At 39.9% G+C, this 18,139-nt stretch overlaps 1 protein-coding gene across 3 annotated transcripts in view; it reads left to right on the forward strand.

The window, feature by feature from the left end:
• SLC4A4 (solute carrier family 4 member 4) overlaps positions 1-18,139 on the forward strand; it is a 463,215-nt gene that overhangs the window by 308,152 nt on the left and 136,924 nt on the right. For all 3 annotated transcript variants that reach the window (XM_060187836.1, XM_007523541.3, XM_060187837.1), the window contains one exon: positions 14,780-14,937. In XM_060187836.1, the coding sequence (XP_060043819.1) occupies positions 14,780-14,937 (158 nt within the window). The remainder of the gene's footprint in view (positions 1-14,779; positions 14,938-18,139) is intronic.

Genomic DNA, 18,139 nt, shown 5'->3' on the forward strand with positions numbered 1-18,139 from the left:
CTTTTGGCAATTCTAGGTGTTTTCAGGTTCCAGATAAATGATTGTAGTGTTTGTTCTATTCTCTTAAAAAAGCTTGGTGGAACTTTGATGGGTATTGCATTAAATTTGTATATAGCTCTGGGGAGAATATTCATTTTGATGATATTTATTCTTCCAATCCATGAGCATGGGATATCTTTCCATTTCTTGGGATCAGTTTCTATTTCCTTGAGTAGCGACTCATAGTTTTCAGTATACAAGTCTTTCACTTCTGGGCTCTTGTCTTCATTCATTGGAGTAGCAGTTTTATTTGTTTTTGATCTACCCATTTTTTTTTTATTTATGTGTTTCTTTTTTTTATGCTCTGTTGTTCCTCAGTTGTTGTGTCTTGAGTACAAGTAATACTGTACTATACCTTTATGACAATTGTACTCACCAACCTCAGGAATTACAGTAGCAACTGAAGTAAGTATTGAAGTAGTTTAATCCTTACCAGTTAGCCAAATAATTTCTCTAATCCATGAAAAAATAGTAACCAAATCCCAGTGAGGAAAGAGAAAAGAAATAAAGGATAGCAAGAATATCCACTGTATATTCTAGGGGTAACAAGAGGGGAAAGTGAACTAGAGCAGAGATACACACATAGAGAGTCCACTCTGAGTCAGATTTCTTCCCCAAAATAATTCACAAATTCAGAAAGGCAAAGAAGAAGGAAGAAGTGTATGACAAGATTAAAAAAAAAAGAGAGAGAGAGAGACAAGAGAGAGAAAAGGTAGAAGATAAGAAAAAGTGTTGTAATTAAAGAGCAGTGAAAGGAAATTCCCAAATGTGTATCAGTGAATTCAAAAAAACACCCTGTTTGGTGGTATGGGGGATCCTGCTAGGAGCTGGTCCCCAGGGACTGCTTGGGGGGGCGGCGGGAAGGCGGTATGCTTGAAAATTAAAAGGAAGAAAAAAAAAGTTTGGTTTTTTTTTTTCCCCTTTTTTCCCTACTCTAATTCTTAACCCAAATTAAGTTATAGTCACCTCCTTGGTGTCACTGCTAGGACCCCTTATTGGCTGTCTTGCTAAAGGCAGAAAATCCTACCGTTTCCAGGAGATGTGTTCGGAGCTCAGCGGCTAGCAGCTTCTCAGTCCGCCATCTTCCGGGAACCCCCCCCCCTCCAGACTTTTTTAAAGGATTTCTCGAAAATGAAAACTAGCTCCAAGTCCTTTGATCCAAAGAGAGCTATACTCAAGAAGTCTTCGGATCCGCCCTCAGGGTCGCAGTGGTCCCCGGAGACTCCCAAGAGAAAGACCCCGAGCTACAGTGCTCCCTCCCAGTCCTATGCCGGCCGCCCTGCAGCACTCTGCAACCAGCGGAGGAGCCGCCTTCCTGGGCGGAGGACAGTGCTGGCGCACCCGCCTTGCCCGCCGCCGCCTGGGAAGTCTGGAGCAGCCCACCCGCTAGTCCGTGCCACCTTTACTCTAATTCTTAACCCAAATTAAGTTATAGCCACCTCCTTGGTGTCACCGCTAGGACCCCTTATTGGCTAGCCAGCTAAAGGCAGAAAATCCTACCATTTCCAGGAGATGTGGTCGGAGCTCAGCTGCTAGCGGCTTCTCAGTCTGCCATCTTCCTGCAGTCACCCCCTAATTTGATTTTTTTAATTAGCTAGGAGGAGGAGGGAAGGGAGAGTCTGTAGAGGAGGTAGGAGTAAGGAGACAAGTTCCTCCCACAATAGATAAGATGCCCACTACCCTAGCAATGAAAGATACCCTAAGAATTAATTCTGATCAACCTAAAAGGGGGGGGGATATATGTCTTTATATAATATTAATAATAAAATAGAGCAGGGTAAAAAAAAAAAAAACCCTGTCCCAGATTACCTCAAACCTTGTGATCAGATTGTTAAGAATGAGAAAAAAAAATCTCAGAACTAGACAAGGATAGCTGAAATAGACAGTTATACAAATCTACTATCCACTGTATATTCTAGGGGTGGATAGAGGAGGAAGGGAAGTTGAGCAGAGACACTCGCAGTGAGAGTCCACACTAAGTCAGAATTCTTCCCCAAAATAATTCCCAAATGTGTATCTATCAGTGAATTCAAAAAAGCACACTGTTTGGTGTTGTGGGGGCTGGGGCCTGTGGCTTTGGAAGCTGTAGGATTAAGGAAGAAAGGATGACAAGAATGAGAAAAAGAAAAAAAAAAAGAGAGAGAAAAATGAAAAAGATAAGAAAAAGAACAGTCATAAAAAAGCGGTGAAAGGAAAGAGTTTTTTTTTCATTTGTTTATTTTTAATTGTTTAATTAGCTATGTGGGGTGAGGGGAGGGGTTGGCTACTTAGAAAGAAAAAAGGCCAGAGGTTTCAGAAGGGTATAGACCTAGAATGACTGATACTCCCTGGTAGGATAGGAATTTGGTAAAGACAGAAGCTCAGCAGGTTAGCCTGCTAGGAGCTGGTCCCCAGGGACTGGTTATGGGGCGGGGGGGGGAGAGGTGTACTTAATAATTAAAAGGAAAAAAATTTTTTTCCCTTTTTTTCTACTCTTATTTCTTAACCCAAATTAAGTTATAGTCACCTCCTTGGTGTCACCGCTAGGACCCCTTATTGACTGGCCTACTAAAGGCAGAAAATCCTACTGTTTCCAGAAGATGTGGTCAGAGCTCAAGCCACTAGCAGCTTCTCAGTCCGCCATCTTCCGGGAACCTCTTCTACATACTTTTTAAAGTACTGTCCTCTTTATTGGATCTTTCTAATCAACCTGATTCATTTTATTGTATGTGATTAAATACTGGTGTGTACTTAAAATGTTTAAAGATTATCTATACAGGACCTAAATCATTGTACATGCTTAATGGTGATCTGTTGTATAAAAGACTAAGATATTTTAGGTCAATGCTTTCTAAGCTATAGATAGTCAGATATATTCATCAGAAATAAAGGACACAGTGTAAAGAAATGGTTAGATTATTAAAAATTAGAATTCATGCTCTGACTTGACCACTTCACTGTATTTTCTGACATCTCTACAGCTTTCTTTTCTTTATTTTTTTCCCTTTATTGGGGGATTAATGCTTTACAGTTGCCACTAAATACAATAGATTGTACATGCATAACATTTCTCAGTTTTCCACATAACAATACAACCCCCACTAGGTCCTCTGTCATCCATTTCCAAGACCTGTAGTATTCCTCTCACCCACCCCAGAGTCTTTTACTTTGGAGCGATACACCAATTCCATTTCAGGTTCTGCTTAGTGTTTTCTCTTCTGATTTTTTTTTCCAACTTCTGCCTGAGAGTGAGATCAGCCCATATTCATCCTTCTGTTTCTGACTTATTTCACTCAACATGATTTCTTCAAGCTGCATCCAAGATGGGCTGAAAATAGTGAAATCACCATTTTTAATAGCTGAGTAGTATTCCACTGTGTATATATACCACAACTTGCTCAGCCACTCATCTGTTGTTGGACACCTGGGTTGCTTCCAGGTTTTGGCTATTACAAATTGTGCTGCTAAGAACATGAGAACAAATCTTTTTGGATGGGTGTGTTGGGTTCCTTTGGATATATCCCCAGGAGAGGAATTTCAGGATAATAGGGTAGGTCCATTTCTAGTCTTCTGAGAGTTCTCCAGACTGCTTTCCACATGGGTTGGGCCAATTTACATTCCCACCAGCAGTGCAGGAGGGTTCCTTTAGCCCCACAATCTCTCCAGCATTTGTTGCTGCTACTTTTCCTGATATGTCGTTCTCACAGGAGTGAAGTGGTATCTCATTGTTGTCTTTATTTGCATTTATCTGACAGTCAAAGACTTGGAGCATTTTTTCATGTGTTTGTCAGCCTTTTGGATCTCTTCTGTGGTGAATATTCTGCCCATGTCCTCTCCCCATTTATGGATGGAGTCATTTGTTTTTTTGTTGTTGAGTTTGGTAAGCTCTTTATATATTTTAGTTATTAACCTCTTGTCTGATGTATGGAATGTAAAGATCTTCTCCCATTCTGTGCGGGGTCTCTTGGTTTGTGTAGTGGTTTCTTTTGCTGTGCAGAAGCCTTTTAAGTTGATGTAGTCCCATAGGTTTATACTTGCCTTAGTCTTCTTTGTAATTGGATTCATTTCATTGAAGATGTCCTTAAAATTTATGCAGAAAATAGTTCTGTCAATATTCTCCTCTAAGTATCTGAGAGTTTCTGGTTTAACATCAAGTCCTTTATCCATTTTGAATTTACTTTTGTGTTTGGTGAAATATAGTGTGGTTCAGTTTCATTCTTCTGCGTGTTTCAATCCATTTTTTCCAACACCATTTGTTGAAAAGACTCTGCTTTCCCCATTGAATAGTCTGGGCACCTTTGTCAAAGATTAGATGTTCATAGGCGCTTACTTCTGGCCTCTCAATTCTATTCCACTGGTCAGTGTGTCTATTTATGTTCCAGTACCAAGCATTTTTAATCACAAAGACCATATAATACAATTTGAGACCTGGGAGTGGATGCCTCCAGTTCTGTTCTTTCTTCTCAAGATTGTTTTGGCAATTCTAGGTCTTTTCTGGTTCCAGATAAAGATTTGTATTATTTGTTCTAGTCTCCTAAAAAATGTGGTTGGGATCTTGATAGGGATAGCATTAAGTTTGTATATGGCTCTGGGTAGTATATTCGTGTAAATGCAGTTAATTCTTCCAACCCAGAAACATGGAATATCTTTCCACTTCTTTGTATCTTTTTCTATTTCCTTGAATAGTGACTCATGATTTTCACTATACAAGTCTTCCACTTCTTTGGTTAGGTTTATTCCTAGATATTTTATTGTTTTTATTGCTATAGTAAAAGGAATTGATTTCTGAATTTCTTCTTCTAACAGTGTTTGAATAAAAAAAGGAATACCACTGACTTTTGTATGTTAATTTTATCTTTACAGCTTTCATTTTGGTTTTACACATCCATGAAGTGGAGTAATACTATGGTTTTCATAAGCTTGTTGTAAGAATTCAAATAGAAAAGCAAATGTGGAAGTGTTTTACAAACACTTGCAAGTAGCTATAAAACACATGACAACCTTACTTTTTAATGATATAAGACATAAGAAAATGTGACTAGAGCTTCTGACAAGTCGATTTTTAAACTAGGTCAGTACTTGAAATTTCATCCTATTTAGGAAATCAGAACTGATGGATTGTACTTACTGTTATATTTAGTTTAATAGCCATTTGTAAATCTGCTGCTTTGCAGAATCATTTGCATTAATGGTGGTGAGATGTTTATATTTGGAAGGAAAAATTAGAAAATCAAATTTTCACCCTCAGGGGCTTATTTTCATTTTGTATTCTTAAAATATGGAATAAACAAAAGTAGAGGAGTGTTCACAAAGTAAAAACATTTAGCTGCAGAACCTTTTTAGCATCTTGTCTTATTTAATGATTTTTGTCTGCCTTCTCAGATTTTGTACATCCTAGAATCTCTGAAAAACATCATAAATGCACAGTTCTAATAATATTGTAATTGTCTAAATTTGGATACTGTGGGCAATCATGCAAGAGATCCTCTTTTTAGGCCTCTTAGACTTTGGGCCAATGTTTTTAAATTTAGCCACTGGAAATAGTCTAAATCACAGCTTGAAGATAACCTAAAGGTCAACCATAAGTTCCATTAAAAACAAAACCAAAATATTTGTAGTAATTATTCCAGTACTTCTATCACACTAAAAAAAAAAAAATCTATCCCACACATTAGTTTAAGGGATGAGTAAAGATTACCCTTCTTAAACAAGAAAAAATGAAAAGATTTTTTTTTTCTTCTCACATGGCCTTGGATTAAAATGCAATACCTAGTTAAACTTGTAGAATAGTGCTCCTTTTTTTCCTTCTGCTATTTCCTGTTTTGGCAACCATACAGTTTTTGATACTAAACTGAGATTTAGTAGTGGAGTGTGGAGATGCAACTAAGATGATGTTTGGGAACACCCAGGCTATTTGGGATTTCCAGATCCTGCTCTCAGCCCATAGTCCTCCTCTCTAGAAGAACATCAAGGGGAATGTGTACACAGAGAAACAAAGGTGGGGCCAAGTGATGGTGCACCTGGTTGAGTGCTCACATTACAGTGCACAGGGACCCATGTTCAAGCCCCTGGTCCCCACGTTCAGGGGGAAAGTTTCACAAGTGGTGGAGCAGGGCTGCAAGTGTCTCTCTGTCTCTCTCTCTCTCTATTTTTCCCCCACCTCTCTCAATATCTCTGTGTATATTCAAAAATAAATAAATAAATAAATAAATAGAAACAAAGGCTAAGAAAGAAACCATTTATCACCAGCTGAGACTTTCTGCAAGCCCCCAAAGCAGAGCCCTTGTAAGCCAGGCCGATTCTTCTGCCTCCTAGGTATTTATCAAGATCTAGAGAAAGAATAGGCTTCTTGGGCTTGGATCTCAAGAGCTGGCCTGCTCCCTCCTATAAACAAAAGCTAGACTCGAACTTCAAATTAGAAGTAAAAACTGTGATATTTTCCTCTAGTACCTGGGGTAAAGCAAGTGCAACTTAATTGCCTTGCACTTTTTTTTTTTATTGCCGGGCGGGTAAAATAGCTCACGTGAGTAGAGTGCTGCTTTGTCATGTGAGTGGCCCCGGTTCAGCTGCTCACTCTCACTCCCTTTCTGCTTTCTGTCTCTGTCTTTAAAAATGATTTATTGGGGCCAGGTGGTGGTGCACCTGTTTAAGCACATGCATTATAATGCACAAGGACCCGGGTTCACGAGTGGGAAGCAGGGCTGCAGGTGTCCCTGTCTCTCTCCCTCTATATCTCCTCCTCCCCTCTCAATTCTTCTCTGTCTCCAGTGAATTTCAAGTCTGTCATTGTCTCCAGTGTCCCGCTTCTTCTATCCCTGTGACAGGTGGCAGCCTACCACACCCTTCAGCAACCTGTCATTTTTTTTTTCAACCATAAGACACTGGGTCCCACAATATTTTAAAAGAAAGTCTTTTAACTATAAGTTAGGGTTCTGGGATATAAGGCAGGGAACAAAGGTTTCTCTTTCTCATCATGCTTTTGACATTGTCCTTCCATTTTCCCATATCTACTTCATAAAGTAGAGATAGAGAGAGATTAAGGACACCTCAGGGATTGGGACTGGAGACTCAGCAATCTCTTCATCTCTGTTTCTCCCCCTCTTTTTTTGTCTGTTTCATTTTGGGTGCTGAACTCATTCTTTCTTACTGTAGGTAGTCTTAAGACAGGACCTTTCGGGAGTTGGGTGATAGCGCAGTGGGTTAAGCACATGTGGCGTGAAGCGCAATGTTGTTTTCGCCGGGCTGGCTTCACGGGCGGGTAACAGACGACCAGGGACTCATGGTTGAGCTGTAGGCAGTATCTCTTTATTCATGCAGGGCGCAGCCCAATCTAAGCCGAGCTAAGCTAAACTCAAGTACCCATAAAACTCACAATGTTGTCTTTATATATACTTGCCAAGTAGGGTGGAAACAGGATGTGACATAGAGAGGGTGGAGAGAAAAGTGACTGGTGAAAATCAGAGTGTGACAAGGAGGGGGTGGAGAAGGCGAGAATCCTATCACTGAACCACCAATGCCCTGGAGGGAGGGTGGTGCTTGTTAACAGTGGTTATGTAAATAGAATGCAGTGGTTATGTAAATAGAATAGTGTTAAACAGGGGGGATTTAAACCAAATGAAACAGAAGGGGTCTCATGCATACCAACAGCGCAAGGGCCAGCATAAGGATTCCGGTTCGAGCCCATTCTCTCCCCCTCTCTGTCTTCTCCTTCTCTCTCCATTTCTCTCTGTCCTATCCAACAACAATGACATCAATAACAACAACAGCAACTACTACAGCAACAATAAAAAGACAATAAGGGCAACAAAAGGGAAAAAAAAAAAAAAGACAGGACCTTTCAACCTAGAGGAACCTGAGGTGAAAGAAACTGTTCAGATAATGATTTTCCAAAGAAGGGTGTTGACCTTCTGAAGTGGCGCATCTACACTTTGACCCCATCACAGTTACCAGGGAAGGAGCTTAACCAATGCTGGCTACATCTAGGCTTTTTGTTCACTGAAATAACCTGGAAAGTCCAGAATCAACTACTTTAGTAAAGAAATGAAGACGGCTTATTGGGGAGGGAAGAAGTAATAACCACTGTTCACTTATTGAACAAATATTTGAGATTTTAGGGCTCCAACCCTAAACAAAATAAATGTTTATCCCTACTTTCATGGAGCTTACATTTTCATGGAGGCAGATGATAAATATTAGAATGTTTGACTGTGAAAAGTATAAAAAAGACAAATATAACAAGAAAAGGGAATAAGAATTATCTGTGTAGTGAGTGGAACTGGGAGGTCACTCAACTGGTAGAGTTTGCATCTTACTGTAGAAAAGTCTTGGGTTTGAGTCCTGGCACCAAATGGGATTATCATGACACCAGATGAAGCTCTGTAGATGAGGATATGGTGTTTGGTGTTTCTGTATATTTCTCTCTCTCTCTCTCTCTCTCTCTCTCTTTCTCTTTCTCTCCCTGAAGTAAAAAGAAGTTTCTGTGGTGGAAAGAGGTTGAATTTTTTACAAATGTGCCCAGGAAAAACTCACTGATGAGAAAGAACTTTAAATAAAAGGCTGAAGGAAGGGTGGAAGGGGGAGTTGTGTAAATATTCCATTCAAAGGTGAGGGTAACACCCTGCAGTGAGACTGTATTTGGTAGTCTGGGAGATAGCTCAACAGATAAAGGGTATGCCGTACCATGTTGGAACCTCATGAAGGCATCATATATAGCGCGCCATGGAAACTATGGATGATGGAGTAGTTTCTGTCTCCCTATCTCTATCTCTATCTCCCTTTCTCTTACTCAACAATGAAGTTTGGTCCAGGGTGGCAACTAAGTTCCCTCACACATACGTGAAACCCTGAATTAATTTCCTGGCACCTCCTTTTATTTTATTTATTCATTTATTGCCACCAGGATTATTGCTGGGGCTTAGTGCCAACACTATGAATCTACTGCTCCTGGTGGCCATTTTTTCTGTTTTGTTTCCTTTATTGTTTTATTTGAGAGGAAAAGGAAGGTAGTGAGGGAGGGAGACAGACACCTGTAAACCTGCACACTTATGTAGCATCCCCCACTGCAGGTGGGGAGTGGGGGGCTCGAACCAAGATCCTTGTGCATGGTAGTATGTGTGCTTAACCATGCACACCACTGCCCAGCCCTTGGCTCTTCATTTTAAATTGTGACTGGTGTGTGTGGTTGAGGGAGCACTTGGACGCTAGAGTGGCAGGCAGGAAGGCTGGGGGGGAACAGTAAGAAATGAGGCTAGCTTGCTGAAGTTGGATATTTGCTGGGAGTCTGACTTGACATAAAAACATTGGCCTCAGAGCTGGAAGACAGCATAGTAGTTATGCAAATAACTTTTTTTGCCTAGGATTCTGTGGTCTCAGGTTCAATTCCCAGTACCACCGTAAGCTAGAGCTGAGCAGTATTCTGGACTATAACAGCCACAGAAGCAGTATATTGGCATATTGCACCCAAGTAAAAGACTCTGGGGTGGGTGGGTGGGGAGAATACAGGTCCATGAAGGATGATAAATGACATAGTGGGGGTTGTATTGTTAAATGGGAAACTGGGGAATGTTATGCATGTACAAACTATTGTATTTACTGTTGAATGTAAAACATTAATTCCTAAATAAATAAATAAATAAATAAAAGAAGCAGTATATTGACCTCAGTCTAAGGGGAATGGAGGTCAGACCGCATATTGAGAAGAGGACTGACATGATGTCTGCTGTGATGAAAAGATGGGAGTGGTGTGGTCTGGGAGGCATTGGACTCTCAAGATTGAGTTCCTGAGTTCAATCCCCAGCAGCACATGTACCAGAATGATGTTTGGTTCTTTCTCTCTCTTTCCTATCATTTCTCATGAATAAATAAAATCTTTAAAAAAAAAGATTGGAGTGGCCAGCACAGTAAGGGCAAGGCAAGCACATAGTCCAGGCAATAGACTAGTGCTATGATCCAAGTGATGGTGACATGGATGTGGGTGGTGGCAGTGAAGATGGTGATGAGTGGTTGAATTCTGGATATGCTTTGAATGGAGATCCAGTAGGACTGATTAGTATTAATGGAATAGATTTGCATTTGTGAGAGGAAGAGAAGTGTTGAAACTGACATCAACACAGGAGTGGTACTTACTGAGCAACGGAACAACAGAGTTGCTATTAACCTAAATGAGGGCTACTTCCAAAAGCTCTAGTTTCAGGAGTCTGTGAAGGCATGCAGTTGTGTCTATGTGAACTTTGAAATGCCAGTTTGACATCTCAGTGAAGGCGTTATTAGTTTGGAGTTCAGAGAAGAGGTCATGGCTAAAGAGAAAAATGTATGAGTTATCAGCATATAGATGGTGTTTAAAGACTTGAGACTTGATGAGATCGTCCAGAACTCATGTGTGCATGTGTGTGTAGAGAGAGAAGATCTAAGGATCGTGTTCTGAGTCCTGAGATACCTTAGGAACCTCCTGTTTTTGTTATAGAAAGCTATCAGGTTCTTTGAGAACCCTAGTATTCACTCAAACACTTTGAGGTATGTTGATCTAAATGAATCTTTCTTTGCTACTACTTTTCTTTCTTTCTTTCTTTCTTTCTTTCTTTCTTTCTTTCTTTCTTTCTTTCTTTCTTTCTTTCTTTCTTTCTTTCTTTCTTCCTTTTTAAAGTTATCTTTATTTACTTATTGTATAGAGACAGCCAGAAATTGAGAGGAGGGGAAGAGAGAGAGGGGAGGGAGAAGGCGGTGGCCCACCTGGTTGAGTGCACACATTACAATGCATAAGGATCCAGATTCAAAGCTCTTGGTCCCTACCTGCAGGGGGAAAGCTTCATGAGTGGTGAGGCAGGGGTGCAGGTGTCTCTCTGTCTCTTACCCTCTCTATCTTTCCCTCCCTTCTCAGTTTCTCTCTGTTCCCTCTGTCACTATCCAATGGTAAATAAAAAATTAAATTTAAAAGAGAGAGAGAGGGAGAGAGAGGCTTGCAGCACTGCTTCATCACTTGTGGGGACTTCACCAGGTGGGGACTAGGGGCTTAAACCTGGGTTCTTGCACATTGTAATGTGTGTGCTCAATCAGGTGTGCCACCACCTGGCCCCCTGCTTGTCTTCTGAGCATATGGAATGCAGTTTGTTTCCTTTGGCTTTAAAAAATTATACTGTTCTCCTGGAGCTGGGTAGTGGCTCACCCAGTAAATATTACAGAATGCCATGCACGAGGACCTGGGTTCAAATCCCTGGTCCCCACCTGCAGTGAGAAGCGTCACAAGTATATAACAGTGCCACATGCATGTGTCCTTCTCCTTCTCTTTCTGTTTCTCATCCTCTATAACAACAACAACAACAACAACAACAACAACAAAAGGATACCAGGAATGGTGGAGTCATGCAGGCAACACATGCCAGGAATAACCCCAGTGCCAAAAATAATTAATTTAAAAACATTCTTTTTAAAATTTTATTTATAGGGTTGGGTGGTGACGCACCTGGTTGAGCACATGTATTACAATGTGCAAGGACCCGGGTTCGAGCCCCTGGTCCCCACCTGCAGGGGGAAATCTTTACGAATGGTGAAGCAGGGCTGCAGGTGTCTGTCTGTCTGTCTCTCTCCCTCTCTATTACCCCTCTCCATCTTGATTTCTGGCTGTCTCTATCCAATAAATAAAGATAATTAAAAAAATAAAAATTAAAAAAGTTATAAAAAGGAAACAGTGACAAAACCATAGGATAAGAGGGGTACAATTCTATACAGTTCCCACTACCAGAACTCCATATTCCTTCACCTCTCCTGATAGCTTTCCTATTCTTTAACCCTCTGGGAATATGGACCCTGGGTTAAAAAATATTATTATTATTATTTTAAATTTATTTTTTTTATTTAAGAAAGGATAAATTAACAAAACCATAGGGTAGAAGGGGTACAACTCCACACAATTCCCACCACCCAATTTCCATATCCCATCCCCTCCCCTCATAGCTTTCCCATTCTCTATCCCTCTGAGAGCATGGACCCAGGGTTGTGGGTTGTAGAAGGTGGATGGTCTGGCTTCTGTAATTGCTTCCCCGCTGAACAAGGATGTTGACTGGTCGGTATTATTTTACTCCCTTTGTGAGAACTATGATTGTTATCAGAGGGAGGCACAGAACTTTTATTTTTTCTTTATTGGGGGATTAATGGTTTACAGTTGACAGTAAAATACAGTAGTTTGTACATATGTAACACTTCTCAGCTTTCCACATAACTATTCAACTCCCCTCTAGGTCCTCCTCTGCCATCAGGTTCCAAGACCTGGACCCTACCCCTCCCCAGAGTTCTTTACTTAGGTGCAATACATCAACTCCAGTCCAAGTTCAGCACAGAACTTTGGTGACGAGTGCACCTCTGTAATTTTACAATTTTGTAAGCCACTATTAATATCATTTTAATGTAATATATATACTCCTAATTTTCAAATTTGGATACTGCAATGTTTGTAAAGCTACCACAGAAATTGTACAACAGTTTTTGCAGTGATATTTAGTAGACTGTAGAATGATAAATATTATGGGTTGAAACTTCTTAGTGACAGATCCAACCATAGATTCTTGACCAATTCTTAGAAACTTATCTAACTTCCCTTGGCATTTAATGGATTTTTGGCCTGATTTTGACTGTTTTAGAGTTTATTCTTCCAATTTTTAATATCTGTTGCGGATGAATTATGTGTAAGAAGGTGTTCAGTACAAAGCTAACTGAAGTATTCTCACTTGAGAAACATGGGAGAAATACTTAAATGTTGACAAACCACTCTTCATAAATGACTCCCCAGAGAAGTGTACTGAGATGGTAGAAAGAGTTGTAATGAAATATAAACTATCTTTAGAAAAAGTCAAAGTAAGAAAAAGGACATTTAATAATGAGAGTGGGAGCTTAAGTACATTAAACAGGAAGGGACTGTGATGAAATAGGCCTGCCTCGATAAAACAGAGAGTCCGCTGAGAAGATGAGAAGCAAAATCAGGGTCTTACAGACTGGCAGAACTTGAGGAAGACTGTTTATAGCCGTTGTGTTTTGTTATGTGCTTAGGTCACTTTGTCATACCTCATACTCTACTTTTTCTTTTTAGATTTACCTTACGAAGTTAAGAGTTCATTCTTTAAAAAAATATCTTCTTAGGGAATAATAATGATTTATAAGATTGCACGTTTTCAGGTTTATCATTCCACACTGTATGCACCACCAATGTTCTGTGCCTCCCTGCCATTCTCTACTCTTGATTATACAGAACAGTTCACTCCTGCAATGACCTTTGGCAACTAAAACTATTTTGGCAAGTTTATTTTTTTTTAGATCTGACCCATGTGGCTCTTTTCATATCTGTAGAATGAAGACAGACCTTTTAAAAAACATATATTAGTATTTCTTGGAGACTAAATAGTGAAATTTTTGGAAAGGTTCCTTACTGCTTAGAAGATCCTGACCTTTAAAATCTTATCGTGCTTTTCCGTGGGTGGTGGGATGGGGAGTGTTCCGCTCTGTCCTAATTCCTAACTTCCTTGTTTTGGGTCTCATGGTTTTCTTTTTCACATATGAAGTACCAAATAAAGGGGGAATCCTATAAAAATGTTACTAAGAGTGATGGAGATCAGTTCTCATGTCACTTGATTTCCATATTTAAGATCTCTTTAAATGGAAGTTGAAAATAAAATACCACAGTAGCCTTTTTATTAATGGGGAAAATTGGACTTTGTCTGCCACTTCCCATTTCAGCTCCAACCCATAAAAGAAGTACTGAGTTCACGGGTAACTTTTGAAGGCATGGGGAGGGATGTTTGTATTGGTTGATGCATATTTATCGGAAGCCTGCAGCTTTCACATGGTTCTCCAGAACTCTTCATCTTCCCACAAAAATTGAAATGTTTCCTGGAGCTGGCAGAGAGGTTTCACGTAAGATCTTGGATAAACCTGTTCAAAGTGGGAGTTTGGGAGGGAAGGGCACCTGTCAGATAACTTTGAAAGAGACTGGCTTACACAGCCTTCCTCTCCAACACAGCCTCTTTACTCCTTTACCATTCCCAAACTCCCCAATGCCCCGTGCATCCTCACTGTAAGTGCATGCACTGTACTTCACTGCAAAAACAGAGAAGTCCTGAGAAGCCTTTCTCTGCCACTCTTCTTAGCTCCATAAGCTACCATCACCCTTCCTTCCTTACTATTCCTTGAACACCCAATCCTTTTCCTGCCTCTGAGACTTTGTCCTCACCCTTTTCCTCATCTCAAATCACCCCCCCAACCCCACCCCCAGATCTTTGCATGGTTTGTCTGCTCAGTTCAGTGTCAAATAGGTTTTTGTTTTTTTTTCCCTTCCCTTAGTGGCCTTTCCTAAGTATCCTTTTGACCATAGTACTCTCTTGCCTGATTTCTTTGTTCTTCTTAGCATTTATGACTGTGTTAGACCACATTTTATTTCTCCCCTTCTGGAATATGAGACCATGGGGGATATGTTACAAGTTCTGTGCCTGACTTATAGTAGACTCTTAAAACATTTATTGAATGCATTGATTAAATGGATGGAATTCTTCTATACATTGTTTTATTGTTAAACTATGTGATTATATCCTCAATATTTTTAATCCAAAGTCCAGAAAATATTTGTTATAATAGAATGGTTAAATAGAATAGAAAATGGCTAACTGGTGCCTCTTGGTGTGTGCTCATATAAAGGAATTCCCTTTGTTAACAGTGAGGTGGCTCTTCGTTTTCCCATCTTTCAAGCTGAGTTGTTTTTTTCTTGACTCTTCTTCTGCAGCTGAAGAATAAGTTCATGAAAAAACTGCCACGTGATGCAGAAGCTTCCAATGTGCTTGTTGGGGAGGTGGACTTCTTGGATACCCCTTTCATTGCCTTTGTTCGACTACAGCAGGCTGTTATGCTGGGCGCCCTGACTGAGGTCCCCGTGCCTACCAGGTAAGCTGCTGCCAGGCCTACCATGTGCGTAGAGGGGAAATAACTTTCAAGCCTGAGGCTCCAAGGTCTCAGATTCAATTCCTAGTGCTGAGCAGTGCTCTAGATACAACAGCAGCAGCAGCTAGCGAATCCCAAGAAGGAGGCCTCACTCAGAGCAAGCTTATTGGGAAGGCTGAATCTGAAATGTCTTAGTTTGATTTTCGATTTTCAAGCTATCAAATGACTGACATTTGTGTAGTAATGATAATGATAACAATTATAATAATTGGTGATGCACTAGTTTCTCCTTATGTATTAGTATCTGAACTTTACAGTCTGAGAGTTTAAGGCCATACAGATGACAAACATTTTAGAGGTCAGAGTGTGTTCATTCACTCTGCCTTCTCAGAAAACTTGTAGTGTGTGTGCAATTACATTTTTACTTAGATGTATGTATTGTGCATGTAAATGCACACATCAAATAATTTAAGCTGTACACTTGTTTTTTGTGTCTCTTAATACATAATTTTTATTTTAAGAAGGAAACATTGGAGTGATCTAAGAGTAGCACAGTGGGTAAAGCATTGAAGTCTATGCACAAGAACCTGAGTTCAATCCCCAGTATCACCTGTGCCAGAGTGATGTTCTGTTTCTCTATTCCCCTCAGCCCCTACTACCTCTCATAATAAAATACGTTTTAAAAGCATTAGAACCATGCACTTAGAGTGCCGTAGATACTCTCCTGTTTTGTTTGCATGTTTTTTTCCCTCAGAAATGGAGTTCAGTGGAGTTAGGAAGCTTGACTTATGGAGGATAGTTAGGTGAATAAGAGTTAATGTTTCACTTAAATTCTTGCTGATGAAGAGTTTGAGGAGAGGCTTGTAATTCTCAAGTTGATACAGAAAATGATTATATAATTAGATTGAGGTAGTGTGATTTATATGACTCCAGGAGGGCCAGTGGCTTTTCTTTAGGTTTTTCTGTTTTATCCAGAAAGATGATTAATCCTCCTCAGTGACTTCAGATGATCTTAGTAGGATTAAATAAGACTGACAAAGGGCTCAAGACTTGTTCTGAGAACAATTGAGGGGAAATTAGGTGAACATTGCCTTAGGTCTTCCTTATTTATTGGATAGAGACAGAAATTGAGAGGAAGGAGAGGGAGATAGTGAGGGATACAGAGAGACACCTGCAGCCGTGCTTCATCACTCATGAAGCTTTCCCCATGCAGGTAGAGTGGGGACTTAAACCTGGGTCCTTGCACATTGTAACGTGTGCTCAATCAGGTGCACTGCTGCCCAGCCCCTAGGCCATTCTTTTTGATCATACGGGTATTTTCCTCAGTTCATGTGTTTCTTAGACACTTAAAATAGAAAGAGTACTCAGGATAGCAATATGCCAAATAGCAAAGGAAAGGAGATGATCATAGTTTGTTTGATTAATGGGATTATCAAGATTTGTGTTTTCTGTAACCTAGCTTTTGCTTGAAAAAAATTCAGTGGAGCTTTGCAGTTCTGTCTGAGCAATCAGCTGGCAAACTGCTGGCTGACTCAGATCATGGCTGCAGTTCAGTTTGTGTGCCCTATGGTTTTGTTTATGTCTCTCTGGGCTAACTTTACTGGGGCTTAAAGAAAACGAGCTAAGAAGCTGATTTTTTGGTATTTATTGTTATTCTTCTTTAGAAGCTACAAATAAAAATATCTTGAAAGGCTTTTTATTTAACAATAACATTAGTTCATGGAGTAGCAAATCATGACCATTTTTGTGTCCCTCTTATCATCTGCTCCTGTCTGGTTCATTCTTTGCCTTTGTATTGGAGAGTGGTGCTCGTCGTCTAGATGTGAAGCACTGCATCATTTGAATGAACAAAAGGAGCCAAACAATTCAAGAGACTATAATTCAGTAATGTCATAAGACTATTTCAGGGCAGTAATCTGACCAATATATCTTTGCATGTTAGCGTTTTCTCCAGGAAATAGTTGTATCCATTTGCTGTCCTCCAAACCAGTGCAAGCTGTAATCACCGAATAGGGAGCCTCATTAGCCTTTTTGTGTATGAGTAATGTGGGGCCATTTACAATGGCTACATCCTGTGAAATCCAATAAAGGAAATCCCACAAGGAACATGGTAGTCACTGCGAAGGACTGCTCTGCACTCAGCCATGTGCTGTAACGTGCATGCTGCCCTGCTTTGCTGCAGGGAGATGCCTACTCTGTCTCTGCACATCTTGTAATGGTGTCTCTAAAAGACAGAGTGAAGCTGTGCTCTTAATGCTTAGTATTGTTACTATTTATGATCAGTAGCAGTACTAGCTTCTGGATTGCATCTTTTAGGACCTGTGACTCTAAAAACTCCTTTCCTGTGGATTTCACACATTTTTCTCTCTGTCCTGTTATTTGATCTGTTTTAACTTTCTGCTTGCAGCTGGCCTACTATTACTATCCACTGGGTGGAAGTTATCTCCTTAGGAGCACTTCTTGTCATTTCTTTGAAAGCAAACAAGTGTTTCTTTGATCTTTGGTGCCTTGGTAGGATATGTTTATGGTCCTGCTAACATCTTACAGACACTTTGCTTGCTGTCATCTTATAGCTGTGCATAGAGGCCATCAATCACTCATATGCATGTGTTATGAAGGGGATAAATATCAATATTTCTATTTTATAGTTGACAGATGGGGGTAAAGGAAAGATTCCCTATCAGAGCTAGAAATTGAACAGCATATTTCTGGTTCTGTGGTTATACATTTTAAAGTATAAGAATGTAAGAAGACATCTAGAAAGGGTTGGAATGAAATATTTTAGAGTTTTCCATGGAGAATGGTAAGAGCCTTTAAAGAATTTACTCTTTTCTGATGTTGATTTGAGCATTTAAAGAGAACTCCAGTCTTTTAAAAATTAGGCTGTTTACCCTTTGTTATCACTGTAGGTTAATGATATTGTATATTATAGGTACTAATTGGTATAAGAGGAGTAGATTTTATTTAACTGTCAAAACTTTTACAAACAAACTATTTAGAGGGATTAGGATGAAAGACCTGCCAGTTCAGTCCTGTTTTGCTCAACAATCCAGTTGCTCACATGTGTTTACCGTTTGTAATGTGATTGGTTATGGTGGGTTCCTGGTCCTCAAAATAGATTATAGAAGCTACAGTTTCGCCACATTTTCCAAAAACTGCTAAATAAGAATAATGGGCCATTTGATTCACTGTTGCTTTGAGAGAA

This window comes from Erinaceus europaeus, chromosome 3, assembly GCF_950295315.1.
Source record: "Erinaceus europaeus chromosome 3, mEriEur2.1, whole genome shotgun sequence".
Taxonomy (NCBI): Eukaryota; Metazoa; Chordata; class Mammalia; order Eulipotyphla; family Erinaceidae; genus Erinaceus; species Erinaceus europaeus.